The sequence below is a fragment of the Podarcis pityusensis genome (assembly GCF_964106645.2).
Source record: "Podarcis pityusensis genome assembly, chromosome: 4".
NCBI classification, from domain to species: domain Eukaryota; kingdom Metazoa; phylum Chordata; class Lepidosauria; order Squamata; family Lacertidae; genus Podarcis; species Podarcis pityusensis.
In genome coordinates, this window is record NC_138027.1 from 4514495 (window position 1) to 4535828 (window position 21334).

At 49.3% G+C, this 21334-nt stretch overlaps 3 protein-coding genes across 4 annotated transcripts in view; 2 read left to right on the forward strand and 1 right to left on the reverse strand.

Annotated features, from left to right (window-relative positions):
• NUMA1 (nuclear mitotic apparatus protein 1) overlaps window positions 1-9182 on the reverse strand; it is a gene marked incomplete at its 5' end in the record, with an annotated part of 75575 nt that extends 66393 nt beyond the window's left edge. The window contains 6 exon segments of the mRNA XM_081001717.1: window positions 8709-8802; window positions 8804-8961; window positions 8964-9047; window positions 9050-9080; window positions 9083-9161; window positions 9163-9182. Coding sequence (XP_080857843.1) covers window positions 8709-8802; window positions 8804-8961; window positions 8964-9047; window positions 9050-9080; window positions 9083-9161; window positions 9163-9182 — 466 coding nt within the window.
• The window catches only part of RNF121 (ring finger protein 121), a 188153-nt gene that overhangs the window by 110559 nt on the left and 56260 nt on the right, over window positions 1-21334 (forward strand). The window lies entirely within an intron of this gene.
• Window positions 7900-18120, forward strand: LRRC51 (leucine rich repeat containing 51). 2 transcript variants are annotated; one of them, XM_081002437.1, is made up of 6 exons: window positions 7900-8034; window positions 10886-10911; window positions 15120-15217; window positions 16522-16727; window positions 17559-17707; window positions 17897-18120. In XM_081002437.1, the coding sequence occupies exons 1-6, from the start codon at window positions 7915-7917 to the stop codon at window positions 18036-18038; spliced, it is 741 nt and encodes a 246-aa protein (XP_080858563.1). In that variant the 5' UTR covers window positions 7900-7914; the 3' UTR covers window positions 18039-18120. The 2 variants fall into 2 exon arrangements, with proteins under 2 accessions (XP_080858563.1, XP_080858564.1); XM_081002438.1 differs by lacking the exon at window positions 7900-8034 and adding an exon at window positions 9166-9183.

Below are 21334 nucleotides of genomic sequence, written 5' to 3' on the forward strand. Positions count from 1 at the left end.
CTGCCCCCCTCCCTTTAAAGGAGGTCTGTCCAATGCTCAGACTAGGCCTGCCAAAATATCTATATATCGCCCAGAACCGGTATGAGGAGCAGACCGCAATGTTGGCTTCATTCAGCAGTGTATTGCTGCCGCTCCTGAGTCCCTCCACTAGCAGCGTCCACTGGGGGGAGTGAAGAGTTCCTTCCTCCAGTGGGCGCTGCTAGCAGAGGGACTCTGGAGCGGTGGCAGTTTCACCAAGGATATACTGCTGAATGAAAATCGCCATTCCACTCTGCCTTCATACGACACAGAGGGAGAAACAAGCTGTTTTGGCAAGGTGCCAATACAGCTTGTTCCTCCCTCTGCATCTTTAAACTGCTTGAGTAAGGAATGTGCAGCTGTCCTTGCCTCAGTTGAGCTGCTATAGGAGCCCCCAACCCAGCTCCAGCTCCCACAAGCTGGCAGCAAAGTGGGTGCTCTGTGAAACTGCTTAGTTGAGGGAAGCGCGGTTGCCACTCCCCGCGGCGAGCAGTTAAAGGAGCCCCGATGCTCCATCCACTCATACATGAGCGGTGAGAGCACTGGGGCTGTCTCAGCTGGGAAGGGGGAACCTTCCCGATCCCCAGCTGAGCGGCAAAAACAAGCTGCATTGTCCAAGCCTGCAAACGCCTGGGTGAAACCTCCTCAGCTCTTGAGGTGAAAGCTGGGGCAGTTTCACCCAGTGTCTTACGGGCAGAGGCCAATGTATCTTAACTCAGACCCACAACTCAGAAGCCCCATGAGTCTTTGTGGCATGCATGCACGAAATAATTACATAAGGCACTGAGGAGTCTGCCCTGGTCAGCTTGCCACAAAGACTTGTGGGACTTCTCATCACACACCCAGTTTAACTTGATTTACCTGTTAACATTCCAGACCTTGACGACACCACTTCCTACAGTTCTCACAGTAGTCTGACTGGTACAAGTGCAAACCCCCACTGACCACCATATACAGGCGACAACCGATTTACATGGGTGCAATCAATGCACAACCATGCACACACTCATTGTGGCAACCTGTGAGTGGCCGGAAAAGGGGGTGGAATGGACTTATGTGCACTCCACCCTGGGCACAATGACACAGAAAATAACCCCTGCAGAAACTGGGGGTTGCCTGTACTGCTTTTCAGTCAGCTTAGAATTTAAAATATGGAAACAAAAGAATAAAACAAAACACAAAACAATGTAACAGCAAAATGTTCTCAGGCCATTTGTGATATCCACAGGACCTGCCGGTGTTCTTCCTCTGACCTGGGCTTCTCCTCATTTACCTTCAGCTCGTCAACCAACTCTTCGGGGAGCCCCAGGGTAGATGATAACAATGATTTAGATTTATTACTTGACTTTCACCATAAGGTCCCATGGCAACATTAAAATCAATTTGCAATAAAAAAATTGAGTGGGTCTTTAAAACATACACCTTAGCTGCCAAAGGGCAGGGCAAAAGTTGGGAAAGTGGCTACCACAACACTTTGGACAGTACAGTTAACTCTTTCTGTGTAGGAATAATGTCACACATTCAGTGCTCCTAAAAGCTCAAGCATTGTACCGATGCTCTGAGATGACAAATGCTGCTCCTGTATTCTGGCACTGGGTGACCTCATTTCTGACTTGAGATTCTCCAAGGCCACATCCCACTCAGGAATGTGGCAATATTTAATCATGATAGCAGCAGCCTTCATGTTCTCAAGATGAACTCTTAGATGGAAGAATGGCATGCCATATGATTTAAATTTGCATTGCATTTCTGAAGCAAGCAGTTGGAATGATGAAATCAAAGAGTCCTCACTATAAAGGTCACACTTGATGAGATTGATTGATATTTTTTTTAATAAAACTATGCTGAGATGGAAGGTTTTCATTGGCTTTTGATTTAAGGCATTACAATCAGATTTACCTGAGTTAATTAAGCCCTCTGGCACTGGGTAGGCTATAAAATGTAACCTAAAAAAGTAATCACACCACCCATGGATCATAAAGCATGATACAACAAACAAACAAACAAACAAACAAACAAACAAGAATTGAGACAATGGAGCCGCATCCAACACTAGTTTTTTTTTTGTTGGAGGAGACCCAATGAAATGAATGGTTACAGTGCAAGCCTCACCATGTCTATTCAGGAAGTCCCCGATAAGTAGAATAAGTCACATCCATTAATTTCAGTGGGTATACTATGAGAATGAAGAACGCTGGCAACGAGCTAAATGTTTGGAACCACTGAGGTCATCATGCTTAGAAGTAAACCCCTTTTTCTGAGTACCTCAACTTCCACCTTCCACAGCACATCAAATCCCCCTCCACACACTCAAATTTGTGTTCAGCCAGGGGAGGGGTAGGGATGACATCCCATTCTCAAGTGGCAGGCGGAATAGAATGCTTCTGGAGTTTGCTCTGTCAAGGATGGAAAAAGTGCCAAAAGTTCTCAGGCATCAACACAGAATTTTCCTGGTCTTGGAATTTTTCCAGCTCTGGATTGAGCAACCACCCTCCCCCACGCCTGGCATTTACAACAAACAAAACAAGCGCAAGTGCTCCTTTGTTTACTTCTCTGCTTTTTGAGGCAGAGTTCAAACAGCAATACTTCCAGTTTAGAACATTTTCCAGGCAACCTTCCTCTCCTGGAAGCAGCCATCGTCTCTCTAGCTAGCCCCTTGGCTTCAAAAAGGCTTCAACATCTGGATTCTACTAACCCACTTCTGAGATCACTTCAGTGAACAACAATGACCTTCTCCTTTCTGCTACCGTATCTCTCCACCTCTTTATTGCTATTTACTGCTTTCCTGTTAGGTGGATTTGTAGCTGGCTGAATGACTGAACGCAAAGAGTGCTCACTAATGGGTCCTCGTCATCCTGAAAAAGATAGTAAGTGGATTGCCGCAGAGTTGTTGTTCAATGTCTTTATAAACAACTAGGATGATGGAATTGAGGGGATGTTCATCAAATTTGCAAATGCCACCATACTGGGAGGGGCGGCTAATGCCACAGAAGACAGAATCAGGATTCAATAAGACCTTAACAGCTTGGAGAACTGGGCCCAAACTAATCAAGTGAATTTCAGTAGGGACAAATGTAAGGTTCTGCACTTAAGCAGGAAGAACCAGCTGCACAAATATAAGATGGCGGACACCTGGCTTGCCAGTAGTACATGCGGAAAGGATCTAGGGGTTAACCCAAGCCAACAGTGTGATGCAGCACCAAAAAAGCTAAGGCTATTCTAGCCTGCATCAACAGATATATAGTATCCAGATCAAGGAAAGCAATAATACCACTCTATTTGGCCAAACCTGGAATACTGTGTACAGTTCTGGACAACACACAACACACTGTTGATAAGCTACAACGTGTGCAGAGGAGGGCAACCAAGATGATCAAGGGTCTGGAGACTAAGCCTTATGAGGAACTGTTGAAGGAGCTGGGTATGTTTAGCCTGGAGAAGAGGAAACTGAAAGGAGACACGATAACTATCTTCAAATATCTAAAGAGTTGTCACGTTCCAGCTTGTCAACATCCTTCTTAAATTGTGGCGCCCAGAACAGGACACAGTATTCCAAATGTTAGTCTTAAAGCTGAAACGGGTTTTTAGAGCATGGCCAGTTACTGCTTGCTGTTCTAGCCACCCTTCTGAGGGGTACAGATAGCTTTTGGGGAAGATTTCAGCAGGATCAAGCAATAGAAAGGACTGCTGCTTCTGCTACGTTTTCATTATTTCTCTGTACCCACCATTTTAAAGTATTGCTATGTCTTGCATTTGTATAATGCAAGAGTTGACTGTTTGCTGGGCTTATTTAAAGTTAGGTTCTGCACAAAGTGGATTATTGGGCAGGTATACACAAGCCTGTTTGCAGCTGGTCTTTTTCCAGGAAGTTTTGAGATTCATCTTATTATCTTGGAATTTGGAAGCATGAATTAGCTGGTTGGCTCATCAAACAACCCTCACCAGTTTCCCAAACTGTTTAGATTTAGTTGCACATTGTGTATGTGTTTAGTTTATCTCATAATTACTACATAGATTCTAGTGCTTTTGCACACATCTAGTCTGGAACAATTGTTGCTCACTCTTGAGCCTCTCCTCTTTTCCTTTCCATTGTTTTCCACACCCACCTCTTTGAGGTTCTGGACTTTCTTAGGCTTGACTATCTATCTTGTCCTTCGTGACTTCTCCCTTTCTGCCCCTAGTTTTATTATTTGTATATACATTTTGGGGTTAGACCTCATAAGGTGACGCTCATATCATATGACTATAAAGCTACAACATTGTACAAAAACATGTTTGGAACTCCCTCTTGGAAGAAGTATGGAGGGCCACCTCTCCCCATTCAAATTTCTTCCCAAAAGTACAGAGCAATCCTCATACCCTTGTATCTAGCTAAAATACATAAAGAGAAGGGAGGGGAGTGAAAGCGGCCCTCCCTCTGCCTCTTCTCATAGATTACCCTTGAGAGAATGCAGCCCCCCACAGAAAGATGGTTGCACCCCCCCACACACACACTTTAGCACTACCTATCCTATGCAATACAACCAGGGACATGGAGTGAGCGTGCTGTGAAACTGTAAAGTATCTGGTTAGTTTGGGCCCAGTTTTATAATCTTGTTATGGTAATTTTGAATTCCATCTTCTACAGCATTAGCTACCCCTCCCAGTTCAGTGTAATCTGCAAATTTGATGAGCATCCCCTCAATTCCTTCATCCAAGACATTTAAGAAGATGTTGAACAATAATACACTCAGGTCAGAATCCTGTGGCACCCCACTTGTCACTTTTTTCCAGGATGATGAGGAACCATTACTGAGCAATCTTTGGGTTCAATCAGTCAACCAGCTACAAATTCACCGAACAGTTACCTTGTTCAAGCCACATTTTACCAGCTTTCTCGCAAGAATATCATAGGGAGCTTTGTCAAAAGTCTTACTGAAATCAAGATACACTATGTCCACAGCATTTCCCCGATTTTCCAAGCTTGTAACTTTATCAAAAAAAGAAATGAGATTTGTCTGGCATGATTTGTTTTTGAGAAACTCATGCTGGGTCTTAGTAATCACAGCATCCTTTTCTAAGTGCTCACCGACCGACTGTTGAATTATCTGTTCTAGGACCTTTCTGAGTATAGATGTCAAGCTCACTGACTCATGTTACCTGGTCAGTAGTTACCTGGGTCTTCTTATTTCCCCTTTTTGAAGATGGGGACATTTCCTTGCCTCCAGTCTGCCTGGGACCTCACCTGTTCTCAGAGAATTCTCAAAAATTATAGACAAAGGCTCTGAGATTACGTTTTTAAGTTTTCACCATACATATGCTGAAAACAGTTGCTGGCCAGGATGTTGTTGTTGTTACTGTTATTTTATTTATATCCCGGCTTTTCCCTGCATATAACAATCCATAATAAGCTATTCATAATAAGTCGTTAAGTCGTGTCCGAAGAGTCGGACACGACTAAACAAATAAGCTATCAGTAACTAGTTTTTCAAGTCTGTACTTAGTAATTAAAATACAATTAAAACAACCTAATCATAGGCAACTAATTGAAACTGCATAGTGACAAAACTCTTAGAAATGCTGTACTTGTTTTCCCACCACAAAGAGATGGTGAATAGCTGAGCTGACTCATTATTTGCAAACCACCTTTCAATTTAACAACACTGACAAGGCAGCCATAAAATACAAACACAGGGCAAAAGGAGAAAAAAGGAGAAAAGACTAAACACAGCGCAAAAAAATACAATTCCACAGGAGTGACAAGTATCCCTGTTATTGTTCAGTGAAGTATTGCAAAAAAATAACACTTTCACACCTGGGCAGACTTCTCTGGACACCCCCACAGAAAAGGCCCTATCAATAGCTGCCACTTGCCATACATGAAACCTGATAACCCACCCCACTGTACTTGATTTGGACTTCATCCAAAAGGCCCCTCCCTCCCCTTGCTAAGCAGAACTAAAAATAATTTAACCAACCACACCCAGCCATCTCCCTCACACAGATCCTGGTGGGGCACTTTTAAAAAGTTACCACTGGTTTCCCGCTCTTCCTCCAAGGAGCTGAGCAGTGTGTGTTTCTCTTTTCTATCCACACCACTCTGTGCTGGGCTGCGAGCAACCGGTTCCATGGCTTAGGGGGAGATCTGAGCCTTGGGTTGCTGAGTCAGTATTCTGACCACGACACCAGGCGGGGGACAGACATGCCGGTTCCAATTCATCATCATCATAATAAATTTGTATTTATACCCCACCCTTCCTGGTTCAAAAACCAGGCTCAGGGCGGCTAACAACAAATTTAACACACTTAATTATAAAAGCAGCATAAAATACAGTATAAAAGCATGAATAAGAATAAAATTCAAAAATCAATTTAGCGGAAATAAGCATTAGATACTCCCCAGGGCTAGCTGGCTGAATTGGTCCTACTTGGGCCAGCGAGGAGGCCAGGGGAGAATTAGCTGTGGGATCTCAGAGCGGGTGATCTTCAATTCAGGATGCAAACCACCACACAAACCTGGGGAAGTTACCTTTACATCTTCGGTGGGGCTGTAGAGGATAACTACAGTATATGCAAAGGGCTAGCAAAGCAGATCTTTCCATATACAGAGCTTTTATAAACATTGAATATGAACTGCTATAGTTACTAGTATTATTAAGTGCAAGATACCGTGGTAGGTAGCATCTCTCAAGGTAGGAACTCCCCAGATAGAAGTGCCACCAAAATATCCAATTCATCTGAAATGCTACATTGTAAAAAGTGTGGCTCTTCTGTTGTGAATTGGGCAGAGGGAGCACCATTGGATAAGCAAGTATTTGTTTCCTGGCCGAGTTCATCTTTTAAAACTTTTTTCTGAATTAATTCACCAACGCTTGTGACTTGCAAGGGGGCGGGGGGTGGGAAGGAAATGTCTTCTACATTTTTAAGACAAAATAAAAAAATTTCCTTCCTGTAGCACCTTAAAGACCAACTAAGTTAGTTCTTGGTATAAGCTTTCGTGTGCATGCACACTTCTTCAGATACACTGAAACAGAAGTTACCAGATCCTTCTATATATTGAGAAGGTGGGGAGGGGTATTACTTAGAAGGGTGGTGGGAATGGGAGATTGGCAGATAGCTGAGATGAGCCTGTTGACGACTCTTAACGACTGTAATAGGTCTTACAGGAAAAGGCAAGGGGTGAGAAGGTGAGAAATGGCTTAGTCATGTATAATGAGATAAGAATCCGATGTCTCTGTTCAGACCAGGTTTCTCCATTGTTTCTCCATTGTTTTAAGTTTGGTAATGAGTTGTAATTCAGCAGCTTCTCTTTCCAGTCTATTTCTGAAATTCCTTTGTAGTAAAACAGCTACTTTGAGATCTTGTATAGAATGTCCTGGGAGATTGAAGTGTTCTCCTACTGGTTTCTCTGTTTTGTGATTTTTTTTTAAGACAGAAACATAAATGCTTACTTTTCTTTTTACAAAACAAAGTAGCTGCAGAAGTTAAGAGCCTCAGATTAAGGCCATTTGCCACTTGGCCAGTTTTGGGTCAGCCCGTGTGTCTGTGTTTATCCTTCTCTCAGCTCAACCTACTTTGCAGGGCTGTCCAGAGGGCCAAATGGAAGCAAACTCAAGCCCAGGCTCATGGAGGGAGGAAGAAATACGTACTGAAGAAAAGAGAAATAAACCTCAAAACAGATCTAAAGAGGAGAGGCAGCAATATAGCAACTCCTAGCTGGTGTGGCAAAGCGGTACGGCTGCCGGATTAGGACCCCAGGTCCAAATCCCCACTCTTCTTGTGAATTTCATAGCCAGGACCTGGGAGAGACCCGGGTTCAAATCCCACTTGGCTATGGAGCTCACTAGGTGTGACCTTGGGAGCCACTCGCTGCCTCTCTCGGCCTCAGCTACCTTGCAGGGTCGTTGTGGGGACTAAATGAGGAAGGAGGGAGCTCCTTGGGAGGGAAAATGCGGGAAATATAATTGCAATAAACAGAGAAAACACAGAATCGCCGGTTTGTTATTTCACAACTTGCCTGGTATCCACAGGTGGGAGGCAAGTGAAAGAAACCATTAAAAGATTTTTACTAAGAGGCCAGTTGGGAGAGGGCCTTCCTCGCCCTCCTCCTCCTCCTCCTCCTCGTCAAGGCGAACTCGGGGCTGCTCACTTTCCCCAGGCTTCTTGAGAAGGCAGGCGGAGGAAGCGGAACTACCCGCCACTTGACACGGGGGGGGGGGAAGGGAGGAGGAGAGAAGTGCCTCGTTCGCCCTCCCGCTTTTGGGCGCCTTCTGAAAACATTTCATCTTTTCCTAACCCCTTCGGACGACCCTGTCCAGATCTTAACGAGTTTCAAAATGAAATGGAAAACAAAACCAAACCGGTTTTACGTTAACTTTTCTTAAATCGGTCGTGACGCTTTGAGGGGTTGCTTGTTTTTTCCCCCTTGTTCTCTCGCTTTGAGGTCGCCCCTTTTCTTCTACTTTCGTGAGGTAAACGAAACGGCGCGAAACGAGCCTGCCCCTCCCCCCCCCCTCGCGGCTCCCTGAGAGGATTTTTTTTTTCCTTTTTAAATTTCAATTTTACACACGGGGAAGGAAAGTACCGGAGAGGCTCGTTCCCTTTCCAGGAGTTGGGGAGCGCCCCCCCCCAAAAAAAAACCACCCCACGAAGAGCGGGGCGGGGAGGGCTGCCTTCCTGAGGTAAATTTTCCCGCCCGCCCGCCCGCCTACCTGCCGCGGGGCCTCCTCTCCGCCGTCCTCCTCGCGAGTCGGCCTCCGGATCCAAGCGGCTAGGCCTCCGTCGCCCCCGCGGCCCAAGGGACAAGGAGAGGCGCCGCCGGCGCCGCGAGGGTTAAAAACTTCCGGACAAAATAGAAAAATAAAACGCCGGAGAAGCCAGAAGGCTGAGGCCTCGAAGCCCAGAGGCGGAGACTGCGCCTGAGGCGGAGAACTACGTTTCCCGGCGGGCCCCGCGCGCGCGCGCGAGGGAGGGAAGGCTTCGTTTCCCGGCGGGCCCTGCGTGTCTGAGGAGCTGAAGGACTACGTTTCCCGGCGGGCCCCGCGGCGCCGAGCGAGCGGGCGCGGAGGAGGCTCCGCCCACGCGCGGTGTGTGTTTCGGTTGCCGCGGCGACGGCCCCGCCCTCTGTCCGCGCCGCGTTCCAATGTGCAAGGCAGAGAGAGGCGGGCGGGCGAAGCGGCGGGCATGGTGAGTGCGCGTGCAAATGGGGGGGGGGGGACGGACGGAGAAAGGGATCCGTGCAAGGCACGTCGGGGGTGCGCGTGCAAATACCAGGATCAGTGCAAGGCAGCTGCAGCAGCGGGGCTCGTGTGAAAAAAGGAGGAGAGCTTGGCACAGAAATGGGAGCGAGGAGAATTCCCTGCGAAAGAAGAATGGCAAACGGAATTAATGGAATTAATTTGGCGGAATTAGATAAATTAAGAGGCATTAGATTAAATTAAGAGGAATTAGATAAATTAAGAGGAAGGATTCGAAGCCTGCGGGATCGGAGATTCTTAGAAGACTGGAGTAAATATTTGAACTGTTTGAAAAGCAATTGTAATCAACAGATGACGCTAGCAGGACTGCAAGGAGGACTTTGTGAAATAGTGCAAGGAAGACCCTGAAAAGAATGAGTTGTGAATGATAATTAAAAGTAAGAAACTAAGAAATGCAGAACAAGTGATAAAGAACGGAAAATCTTCAGAGGTTGTTGACGGAAGTCTAAAATATTGTATAAGATCAGAAGTTAAGTTAAATGATTGTTGGAAATGATAAGTTTAAAAACCAATAAAAATATATATAAAAAGAAAGAAAGAAAAAGGAGGAGAGCATGCAAGACCTGGCGGAAACGCCGCATCCCTTTCCTGCTTCTTCGTGGAATCACAGTGCTTTGTAGGCCCTGCTGTCGGAGCAGCAGTTTTGCAAAGCACCTGCCACAGCAGGACGGAGGCTCCCCAGCGTTGCATTGGGGAAAGAACTATGGGTTTCTGGTTTGTTTCTTGTTTTTAAGCCTGCTGTCTATCATGTTTAGGGGGCTCCTCCAGGGTCCTGCTGTTTGCAAGGTGATGTATCTGAACAGCTTTCCTTCCTCGTCTCTCAATGGAGCCCTTCAGCAATCCCCAAGACTCCCTACGGAGCAGCCGACTGCTTGGGGGCCTCTCTCTCCTTCAGGCAGTGCTGAGCGCCAGAAGCATAAGCGGCTCGGCTCCGGAGCAGCATTTCCAGCAAGAGCCTCCGCAGGTGTGGAGCACATGCGCCAAGGTGTCCCTGGGGCAACTCTCACGAAGCAGAGAGGTGCCCAGCTCAGTGGCAGAAAATCCCAGGTGGGGCTGGGAGACGGCACTGCTGAAACCCTGGGGAGCTGCTGCCAGCCAGTGCAGGCAATGCTGAGCTGGGTGGACTAAAGGCCTGACTCTGTATTGGGTAGCTTGCCTCTGTATACAGTCACGCCTTGGGTTGAAGTAGCTTCGCGATAAGTATTTTCGGGTTACGCGCTGCGGTGACCCGGAACTAACGGAGGGCATTACTTCCGGGTTTCGCCACTCGTGCATGCGCAGTCAAAATGCCGTCATGCGCAGAAGCGACAAATCGCGGCACATGCGTCCGCGGGTTGCGTTCGCTTCTGGATGTGAACGGGGCTCCGGAACAGATCCTGTTCGCATCCAGAGGTACCACTGTATGGTAAAACCAATCTCTGTTTTTTATTGTTGTTTTACACCTTCACAACCATTTGCTTTGGGAGGGGCAGACTTCTTAATTCACACCTTGGTAGAATGGGGTACACAGCCCCATTGAATTGTTTGGGGGGGGGCAAATTCAGCTGTCCATCTCTGGGAGAGACTTTTCTGCATGTTGGTTCTCCCTGCTGATAATACGCTTTGCTTCTTTCTTTTTCCATCTCCCTCAGGCTAGTTCTGCGATATCGTTTCCCAGGTGAGTAGCGACCTTGACACAGTTTTGCTACAGATTTGTGCTGTTAATAATTCTAAAAACTGTACTTGCTGCGTTTTTTAATGCTGCAGAAACTGCATTTTCAGAAAGCTTTCTACTATTGCCACAATATTTATCTCCTAGCTGGTGAGAGCCGATTCAGAATTATTGTGTTGTTTCTAGCCTACCTTTTTCTCCAACGAGCTTGTATGGTTCTTCCCCTCCTCATTTAGTCCCCACAACGACCCTGCAAAGTAGGCCAGGCTGAGAGGGACTGGCCCGAGGTCACCCAGTGAGCTTCCTATGGCCAAGGGAGGATTCGAACCCTGGTCTCCCAGGTCTTAGTCCACTACGCCCCACTTGCTCCTTCTTTGGCGATCCCTCGTAGCCGAGTAAGATTGTCTTCCATGAACACGGTTTTAACAATGAGTCTGTAAGTGACTGTGAGGCCAATTCTGGATCCACACGTCCTTCCACAGTGGGGACATTGGTTTCCAGGCAGGAGTTGATCACGGTGTGGATTTGTCAAGCGTGCCTTCCTCTTAGTGCGTTTCTCCCTTGCGTCCTGAATTCGGGTGCCTTCAAAGCCCATGACACCTTTGGTAAAGGCTGTTCTCAAACTGGAGCGCTCACAAGCCAGTGTTTCCCAGTTGTACAGTGTTTATACTACATTTTTAAGATTTGCCTTGAGTTAGTCTTTAAACCTCTTTTGTTGACCACCAGCATTACGCTTTCCATTTTTAAGTTTGGAATAGAGTAGTTGCTTTGGAAGACGATAATCAGGCATCCACACGACGTGGCCAGAATCATTGCTTCAACACTGGTGATCTTTGCTTCTGCGAGAACACTGATATTAGTTTGCCTGCAGCCGGCAAAATTCTTGCAAGGATCTTAGCCTCGCTGGCTCCATGTCAGTATAGACCAGCTTTAGAAAATATCTAGAAGGCCCTAGTTTGGCAAAAGCAGTCATGATGCATGGCTTGCCGCGTACGGCAAAAACAGGCAGCCTTCAATTTTATGACCACCACAGTATTTGCATTGCGAGAGAGGAGTGTCTGAAAGGCCCTATTCATACGATGTGTGCACGGCCTCTGGCCTGCTTTGGTAATGGTGGCAGGCAAGGATAGAAATGTGTCCTTTGCTCCAAAGCAAAAGCGAGAGGAACACTGCTGCCCTCCGCTGGAGACAGGCGGTGCGGCCTCACCACCAGTCTCTGGCGCCAGCCCTGCAGTGTTTACCATTCCCACCCACCCCCCTCCCAGTTCGACTTCAAGGCAACGCCTGTGTTGTAACGAAAGGCGGTCGCTCTTGGAGAGACCCCCTAAAGACAGCCTGCAGTGGTGAACCGGATACCTCCCGAGAAGCACACGTCACCACTCTGCACACCTGGGTTCAGATTTGAGGATTAGACAGATTCATGGAGCTATGGATGGCTAGTAGCCACGGTGGCCAATCTAATGAAGCTGAATGTTGAGACGGGGGAAAGTATTTCTTCACAAGAGCGCAGTTAAAACTCTAGAACTCCCTACAGGAGGCATGGACGGCCTCCAACGTGGATGGCTTTGGGAGAGGGTTGGAGAAATTCACGGAGGAGAGGGGGCTCTTGAGGGCTACTAGCCAGGATAGCTATGCTCCTGCCAACCTAGCAGTTTGAAAGCATGCCCGTGCAAGTAGATAAATAGGTATCGCTGCGGCGGGAAGGTAAACGGCGTTTCTGTGCACTCTGGTTAAGGTAAACGGCGTTTCTGTGCACTCTGGTTAAGTTAAACGGCATTTCTGTGCACTCTGGAGAAAGGTTGTTTTCTGCTGCTCCAGAGAAGCGGACACGGAGCAATGGATCCAAACTACAAGAAAGAAAATTCCACCTAAACATTAGGAAGAACTTCCTGACAGTAAGAGCTGTTCGACAGTGGAATTTGCTGCCAAGGAGTGTGGTGGAGTCTCCTTCTTTGGAGGTCTTTAAGCAGAGGCTTGACAACCATATGTCAGGAGTGCTCTGATGGTGTTTCCTGCTTGGCAGGGGGTTGGACTCGATGGCCCTTGTGGTCTCTTCCAACTCTATGATTCTATGGTTTCCCATTGCACCAGCAGCGGTTTAGTCCTGCTGGCCGCATGACCCAGAAAGCTGTCTGTGGATAAATGCCGGCTCCCTTGGCCTGAAAGCGAGATGAGAGCCGCAACCCCAGGGTCTCCTTTGATTGGGCTTAACTGTCCAGGGGTCCTTTACCTTTTTTGTTCTGCCTCTCCATTCGGAGGCAGCAGTGCTCCTGAAAGGCAGTTGCTGGAACCACAGGAGGGGAGAGATGCTCTTGTGCTCGGATCCTGCTTCTGGGTTTCCCACAGACACCTGGTTGGCCACTATGAGAAAAGGACACTGGCCCAGTCCTCTTTTAAAGCCATCCGGGCTGGTGCCCATCGCTGCCTCCTGTGGCATGGAGTTCCACACTCTGTGCTGAATCTTCCCACATTCAGCTTCGCTGGATAGTCACGATTTCTTGTGTTAAGAAAGAGAGAGAAAATCTTGTTCTCTGTCCACTTTCTCCATGCCAGGCAGTTTTGTATACACGTCAGTCGTGTTCTTTTTCCTCTAAAGAAAAGGCTATCTCTTTTTTTCTAGTGGTGAGAGTTTGGGACCCCAGGATCTGGGAAGACCAGGGTTCAAATCCCTACTCTGCCATGAAGCTCACAGAGTCCTTGCCTCTCAGCCTAACCGACCTCACATGGTTGTTGTGGGGATGGGGGAAAAGAGCAGGAAAAGAACCACGCACATCACGTTGGACAACTTGGGAGGGAAGTTTGGGTATAAATGCAATAAATGAAAGTAAAAATGAATTTGTTTTTCACCTGTAAGACCAATTGCAGTCGTTAACAGTCGTCAACAGGTTTACCACACCTATCAGCCAATCACCCCTTCCCGCCACCCTTCTGAGTAATAATAATAATAATAATAATTAATATTTATTCCCTGCCCACCTGGTTTTGTTTCCCCAGCCATCCTAGGTGGCTTCCAACAAAACATTAAAATACAGTAGTCCTTCAAACATTTAAAGCTTCCCTAAACAGGGCTGCCTTCAGGTGTCTTCTAAAAGCCTGGTAGTTGTTCTCTTTGACATCTGGTGGAAGGGCGTTCCACAGGGTGGGTGCCACTACCCCTCCCAACCCTCTCACTATATATAAAGGTCTGGTGACTTCTATTTCAGTGTATCTGAAGAAGTGTGCGTGCACACAAAAGTTCGTAGCAAGAACAAACTTAGTCGGTCTCTAACGTGCTACTGGACAATTTTTTTATTTTATATACCGTATTTTTTGCACCATAACATTCACTTTTTTCCTCCTAGAAAGTAAAGGGAAATGTCTGTGCATGTTACGGAGCGAATGCTTCCCTCCTCCGTGGCTCGCTTTGAAACAGCAAAGCGGGAGAAGAGCCACTGAGTGGGGAGGAGAGAGGGACAGAGAGCCTGCTTGCTTTAAAGGAGCAAAGCGGGAGAGGAGAGGAGCCTTCTCCCCTTATACCCCTCTTCTTCATTATTAGCAGCATCCTTCTCCACCCACCCCACGCGTGCTTCTTCTCCCCTTAAACCCCTCTTTTGCATTATTAGCAGCATCCTTCTCTACCCACCCCACGCGTGCTCCTTGTCCCTTGAGTGCTTTTCCTTCCCTCCCCACTTAAAACGTGGTTACAAAGCATGGATCCTCAGGATCTTTGCATTGGGTCACCCCAAATTCACCATCAGATTGCATAGCATGTCCATGGCTACAACTTGCACCAAAAAAATCACGCACCCACTGTTGCCTGGGGCCGCAGTGGTGCAAAAACGTGGTTACAAAGCATGGATCCACATGGATCCTCAGGATTTTGCATTGGGCTACTCCAAACTCACTGTCAGATCACATGTCTGTGGCCACAGCATGAACCACAAAAATCATACATCCACTGTTTCATTTAGAATATTTTTTTTCTTGTTTTCCTCCTCTAAAAACTACGTGCGTGTTATGATCTGGTGCCTGTTATAGAGCGAAAAATACGGTATATATTTCTCCTGCTTTAGACCAGCACAGCTACCTACCTAAATGAGTTTGTAAGTCCCACACGTTGTGAGAAGTGCCAAGGTGGGCAAGGCAGAGCAACCGAGGGGGGAGCAAGGCCCCCCACACACACCCCAAGGACGTATGGCACCAACCTTCCTGCGTGTGCGATTGTGTTTTGTTAGCACAGGGGGAAAGACTTGCGCCCGGTGGAACTACAGCACGGCCTCCCTCCAGGCACCTCCGCTGGACTACTCATTTCGGGGCATCAGCTTCATGCAAGGTATGGCATAACCCGGCGGTTCCCAAACTCACCCCCACAGCTCCATTAACTCACCCCAGCGCCCTATTTAAAAGCCATATTGAGAACAATGGCTCAAGGTCGTTCATTTTGGTGAATTACCGTATTTTTCGCACCATAGGACGCAACGGACAATAGGACGCACTTTGTTTTAGAGGGGGGAGAACAAGAAAAAAAAAATCTCCCCCTCTCTGCCCAGCGCCCCTTCAGCGAAGCGGCAGGAGGCGCTGCGCAGAGAGGGGGAGAACTTTCCCCCTCTTGTTTTCCCGCTCTAAAACAAGGTGCCCTTTAAGGTGCGTTCAGGCAGCTACCTTGGAAACCTGGAGAGCGAGAGGGGTCGGTGTGCACTGACCCCTCTCGCTCTCCAGGCTTCAGGTTCCTTTCGACCTGCTCTTTGGGGCTGGCGGGGGGGAGCCCACCACCAGCCCCAAAGAGCAGGTCAGGGAGCAGCGGAAAGGCGCAGCGGAGAGGCTCCTGCCATAGCTGCGCGTCACCTCTCCAGCCGGGAGAGGGTCGCGGGGCTATGGCATCTTCGCTCCATAGGACGCACACACATTTCCCCTTCATTTTTGAAGGGAAAAAAGTGTGTCCTATAGAGTGAAAAATACGGTAATTCAACTTGTTTTAAATGCATTTTTGAATGAACTGAATTACATCGGGCTATTGCCTTCCTAAGGGACACAGGTGGCACTGTGGGTTAAACCAGAGCCTAGGACTTCCTGATCAGAAGGTCAGCGGTTCGAATCCCCATGACGGGGTGAGCTCCTGCTGTTCGGTCCCTGCTCCTGCCCACCTAGCAGTTTGAAAGCACGTCAAGGTGCAAGTAGATAAATAGGTACCGCTCCGGCGGGAAGGTAAACAGCGTTTCCATGCGCTGCTCTGGTTCGCCAGAAGCGGCTTAGTCATGCTGGCCACATGACCCGGAAGCTGTACGCCGGCTCCCTCGGCCAATAAAGCGAGATGAGCGCCGCAACCCCAGAGTTGGCCACGACTGGACCTAATGGTCAGGGGTCCCTTTACCTTTACCTATTTCCTTCCTAAGTGGGTCGTGCAAACTGTTATTATGAATAACGCTTTTTATAGGATAGGGGGCACTGCGGATGAGTTTATCGAACCAAGGGGGACGGTGGCCCCCTAAAACCTGGGAACCCCTGGTCTCAAGCGTTACAAGCAGCCAGCAGAGCTTAGCTGCGCAGGAAGGACGCACAGCAAGTGCTCCTTTCCCGTTTCTCTGAACCTGCCTCGCGAGTCAGCCCGCTTCCCTGCCCACTCTCTGCCACCCCCAGACCTGCTGACGGAGGAGCCGAGGGCCGGCCTGAAGCCCATCCATCGGTCCGAAGGGGGCCGGCTGCTGACGCAGGCCATCTGGCTGAACAACAACACCCTCGGGGAGCTGACCCAATTCACGGAGACGATGGGCAAGCTCCTGGAGTACCCAGAGGACATCTACTGGATCGACCTCTCCTTCAATGACCTGCCCATCATCGACCCGGTAGCGTAGTCCGTTCCCCGGAGCTCCTTTAAACAGATTTCACTGTTGCTCCGCAAAGCAGATTAACGCACCGGCAACACCGTCCTTGCCGCCATCAGATAAGTTCATTGGTGGGGGGGCCATTAAGATGCTAACTGGGGCACAGCTGCCTCGGTTGAGTGCTGGAGCTATTATTTATTTTGTTTATTTGATTACCCGCCCTTCACTCCGAGCTCCCAGGGCAGGTTACGGCATTAAAACACAACATCAGAACCCATTTAAAACAGCTTGAAATCCCAACAATAAGGTGGGTGCTAGTAATAGACACGTCAAAAGGCAGGATGAAGAGCTGCAGTGAAGGCGCCAGACAGATCTTTGGGGGGGGGGGGGAGTCCCACAGCTTAGGGGCTGCCACAGAGAAGGCCCTGTCTCCCTGGGCCTCTGGGGGTGGAAGAACAAACAAAAAGGCCCCCCTTTTCCAATCGCAGCACCCGAGAGGATCTGTAGGGAAAGAGGCAACCTTTCAGATATCTGGGGTCTATGTCATTTAAATACCAAATTGTGCACCTTGAATGGGGCCCGTTTTTGATAAAAATTATATTAATACAACAAACCAACCAGGGAAAAGGTATGTGATCTAAATAGAGCCCCGGGCAGCAATCTGTGTTTTGAACCAATGAACGTCGCCTTCAAGGGCAGCCCCACGGAGAGCGTGTTGCAGTAGTCCAGCCTGGAAGTTGCTAATGGGGGGCTGGATTTGGAAACCGGTAGGGATCTCTGCCAAGCGCAGCACCCGGCGGATTGCAGCCTGCCCGGCTGCTGTTGCCTTTCTGAGCCGGCCTCTCTGCCCAGGTGCTGACGTCCTTCTACAACCTGCGCCACCTCAACCTTCACGGGAACGCCATCCAGCAGCTTTCAGAGGTGGACAAGCTGGCGGTGCTCCCACACCTGCGCAACCTGACGCTGCACGGAAACCCCGTCGAGGAGGAGAAGGGCTACAGGTAAACACTTGCCCTCCAAAAAGAAAACCCCCCAACCCTCGGGGAACAGGAGTGTGGGACACACAGGACAGGGGAGCGGCAGGGGCTGGAGTTTTAACTGTGCTCCGCGTGAGGGAGGAGGGAGCCAGGCAGGCAGGCTGGCTGTCCTCCAAACGCTGACCCCGGCACTGTACTTTGCACGTTGCGCAGGAGCTACGTCCTGTCCACTCTGCCCCACTTGAAGTCCTTCGATTTCAGCGGCGTCACGAAGCTCGACCGCACCACCGCGGCCGTCTGGAGGCGCATGAACATCAGGCCCAAGAAAGTCCGGAAGAGAAGGGACGACTACTGATGGCCCCACTGCTCTGGCAGCAGGGAGAGGAGGCCCCTGCAACCCCCAGCCTCAATTGGGAATAAAGAGTTAGAGCACCTTGGCATGGCAGAGCATGGATGGGGGAAGGGAGAGGGCCGGGGGGGGTGTGTGTGCGGGGCTGGGAGCCTTTTCCTGCAGTTGTGCCCAACGGCCTCAGCCTCCCCGCTTTCCGGGATACAGTGGTGCCTCGCAAGACGAAATTAATCCATTCCGCGAGTATCTTCGTCTAGTGGTTTTTTCGTCTTGCAAAGCAACCCTATTAGCGGATTAGCGCTATTAGCGGTTTAGCGGCTATTAAAGGCTTAGCGGCTTAGCAGATTAGCTGCTAAAAGGCTATTAAAGGCTTAGCGGCTTAGAAAAAGGGGGGGAAAGCGGAAAAAAAATCTCAGGACTCGCAAGACATTTTCGTCTTGCGAAGCAAGCCCATAGGGAAATTCGTCCTGCGAAGCGCATTAAAAACGGAAAACCCTTTCGTCTAGCGGGTTTTCCATCTTGCGAGGCATTCGTCTTGCGGGGCACCACTGTACAGTGGTACCTCGGGTTACACGCGCTTCAGGTTACAGACTCTGCTAACCCAGAAATAGTGCTTCAGGTTAAGAACTTTGCTTCAGGATAAGAACAGAAATCGTGCTCCAGTGGCGAGGCAGCAGCAGGAGGCCCCATTAGCTAAAGTGGTGCTTCAGGTTAAGTACAGTTTCAGGTTAAGTACAAACCTCCGGAACGAATTAAGTACTTAACCCGAGGTACCACTGTACGTCGGCCTGGGGAACCTGTGGTTCATCGGATCCTGGAACTAGAAGGATCCTCTAGCCCAATCCCATGCAGTGCAGAAATCGCAGGTAAGGAATCCCTGGCAGATGCCCCACCACCACCACAACCTGCAATTAAAACCCTCCAAGTTAGGAGAGTCCATCACTTCCCAAAAGAGTCCGTTCCACTGCCAGGCGGCTCTTAGTGCCAGAAAGTTCTTCCTGACGTTTAGTCGGAAACTCCTTTTCTTGCCGTTCGAAGCCGTTGGTTTCTGGAGCAGCGGAAAACAAGCCATGTATGATAGGGCACCTTGCAGCGCTCCAGGTGATCAGAGAATTGTAGCGCCGGGAGAGTCATCCAGCCCCACCTTCTGCAAACCGAAGGTGCGCAAGGCACCTTCGTTTTTCCTTTTTGTTTCAGATGGCCGGAGCCAGCCAGCCAGCCTGCCTTTCCTGACCTGCAGATGTGCTGGACTCTCCATTCCCATCAGCCCCTGCATGGTGGCAGCCATCTTGGAGGGCAGGGGAAGGCTGCCCTCGCCAAAGGGAAGCCACCGCAAACCCAACAAGGATTCTGGCACGGTGTAACAGATGCACATAGGATGCAGCCACTGGATTTAAGGCAGCTGCCCTCCAAATTCTCCTAACAATGGGGTGAGGCGGCCAGGGGACGACAGGGAATGACACCTCCCAGACCCTTTCCTTGTGCCAGCCTTGAGTCCCTTCTCCTCCTTCCCTCCCTTCCCCATGGAAGTGCAGCCCTCACACGCTGGGAGTTTGGTTCCCCCCATCCCTGGCTCAGTGGCAGAGCACCCGCAGGGAGTCCTGGGTTCAGATCCCGACATCTCAAACTCCTAAGTGGCAGGAAAGACCTCTGCACCAGAGAGCGCCTCCTGGTCCTTACGGAGCCTGAGGGAGAGTCACCTGACCTGCTACAAGACCCGTTTCCGTTCAGTGACGTTTGTGCGGGGGAATCGCTTTTTGCAGGGTGGCGCCCCCACTGCTGTGTATCTTCGTTGGCGTTTGCCGGTTTCTTTTTCAATAAAAATGCTTGTCCAGGTGGCACCAGGTGTATCAGCTCTCTGGTTCTGCTGTTTACTTAGAGTACCCAGATCCCGGTACCTCCTCCCTGCCTTATTCCTGAGCTTGGAGGGCCCAGATTCCCCAACCCCACCCCACACGGCAGCCCCCGTTTCCTCTCGCTCCCTTAACATAGGATACTAGGAAAAGGCTGCTGGATCAGGCCGGTGGCCCATCTAGTCCAGCTTCCTCACTCCACCCCCCCCTTTTCCCAATAAATCTTTATTAATTTGAAATAAAAAATATCAAAATGCCGCATTACCCCAATTTCTTCCTCCAACAACTGCTCCTTTTCGGAGAGCCCCCATCTCGGGAGGCAGAAAAAACTGGAAGCTCAGCGTCCTCTTCTCACAAGGGGCCAACCAGGTGCTCCAGTGGGATATACAGTAGCAGGATCCGAGCACAAGAGCAACTCTTCCCTCCTAAAGTTTCCAACTGGGGAGGCAGAGCACAGCCATCCTGGCTAATAGCCACCTCCTCATCCATAAATTTCTCTAATATTTTAAGGTAAAGGTAAAGAAGAGGAGTTTGGATTTGATATCCCGCTTTATCACTACCCGAAGGAGTCTCAAAGCGGCTAACATTCTCCTTTCCCTTCCTCCCCCACAACAAACACTCTGTGAGGTGAGTGAGGCTGAGAGACTTCAGAGAAGTGTGACTAGCCCAAGGTCACCCAGCAGCTGCATGGGGAGGAGCGGAGACGTAAACCCGGTTCCCCAGATTACGAGACAACCGCTCTTAACCACTACACCACACCGAGCATTAGGTGCAGTCGTGGCCGACTCTGGGGTTGTGGCGCTCATCTCGCTTTATTGGCCGAGGGAGCCGACGTGCGGCTTCTGGGTCATGTGGCCAGCATGAATAAGCCGCTTCTGGCGAACCAGAGCAGCGCACGGAAACGCCGTTTAGCTTCCCGCCAGAGTCGTACCTATTTATCTACTTGCACTTTGACATGCTTTCGAACTGCTAGGTTGGCTGGAGCAGGGACCGAGAGCCAGTGTGGTGTAGTGGTTAGGAGCGGTAGTCTCGTAATCTGGGGAACCGGGTTTGCGTCTCCGCTCCTCCACATGCAGCTACTGGGTGACCTTGGGCCAGTCACACTTCTCTGAAGTCTCTCAGCCCCACTCACCTCACAGTGTTTGTTGGGGGGGGGGAGGGAGAGGAGATTGTCAGCCGCTTTGAGATTCCTTTGGGTAGTGAAAGGCGGGATATCAAATCCAAACTCCTCTTCTTCTTCTTCAACGGGAGCTCATCCTGTTGCAGGGATTCGAACCGCCAACCTTCTGATCGGCAAGTCCTAGGCTCTGTGGTTTAACCCACAGCACCACCCTGTCCCTCTCTAGCCTTTTAAAGCCATCCAAATTTGTAGCTGTCATTACCTCCTTTAGACGCCCCGTAGCTTAAGTACACACTGTGTGAAAGCCTTTCTTTTGTCTGTCCTGAATC

Bases quoted from the DNA above. Each gene is read 5' to 3' on its own strand.
- LRRC51 (XM_081002437.1), top strand. From the start codon at position 7,915: ATGAGGAAGGAGGGAGCTCCTTGGGAGGGAAAATGCGGGAAATATAAT. The intron at 10,912-15,119 runs GTGAGTAGCGAC...GTGTTTTGTTAG, and splicing joins TCTGCGATATCGTTTCCCAG to CACAGGGGGAAAGACTTGCG. The intron at 15,218-16,521 runs GTATGGCATAAC...TGCCACCCCCAG, and splicing joins GGGCATCAGCTTCATGCAAG to ACCTGCTGACGGAGGAGCCG.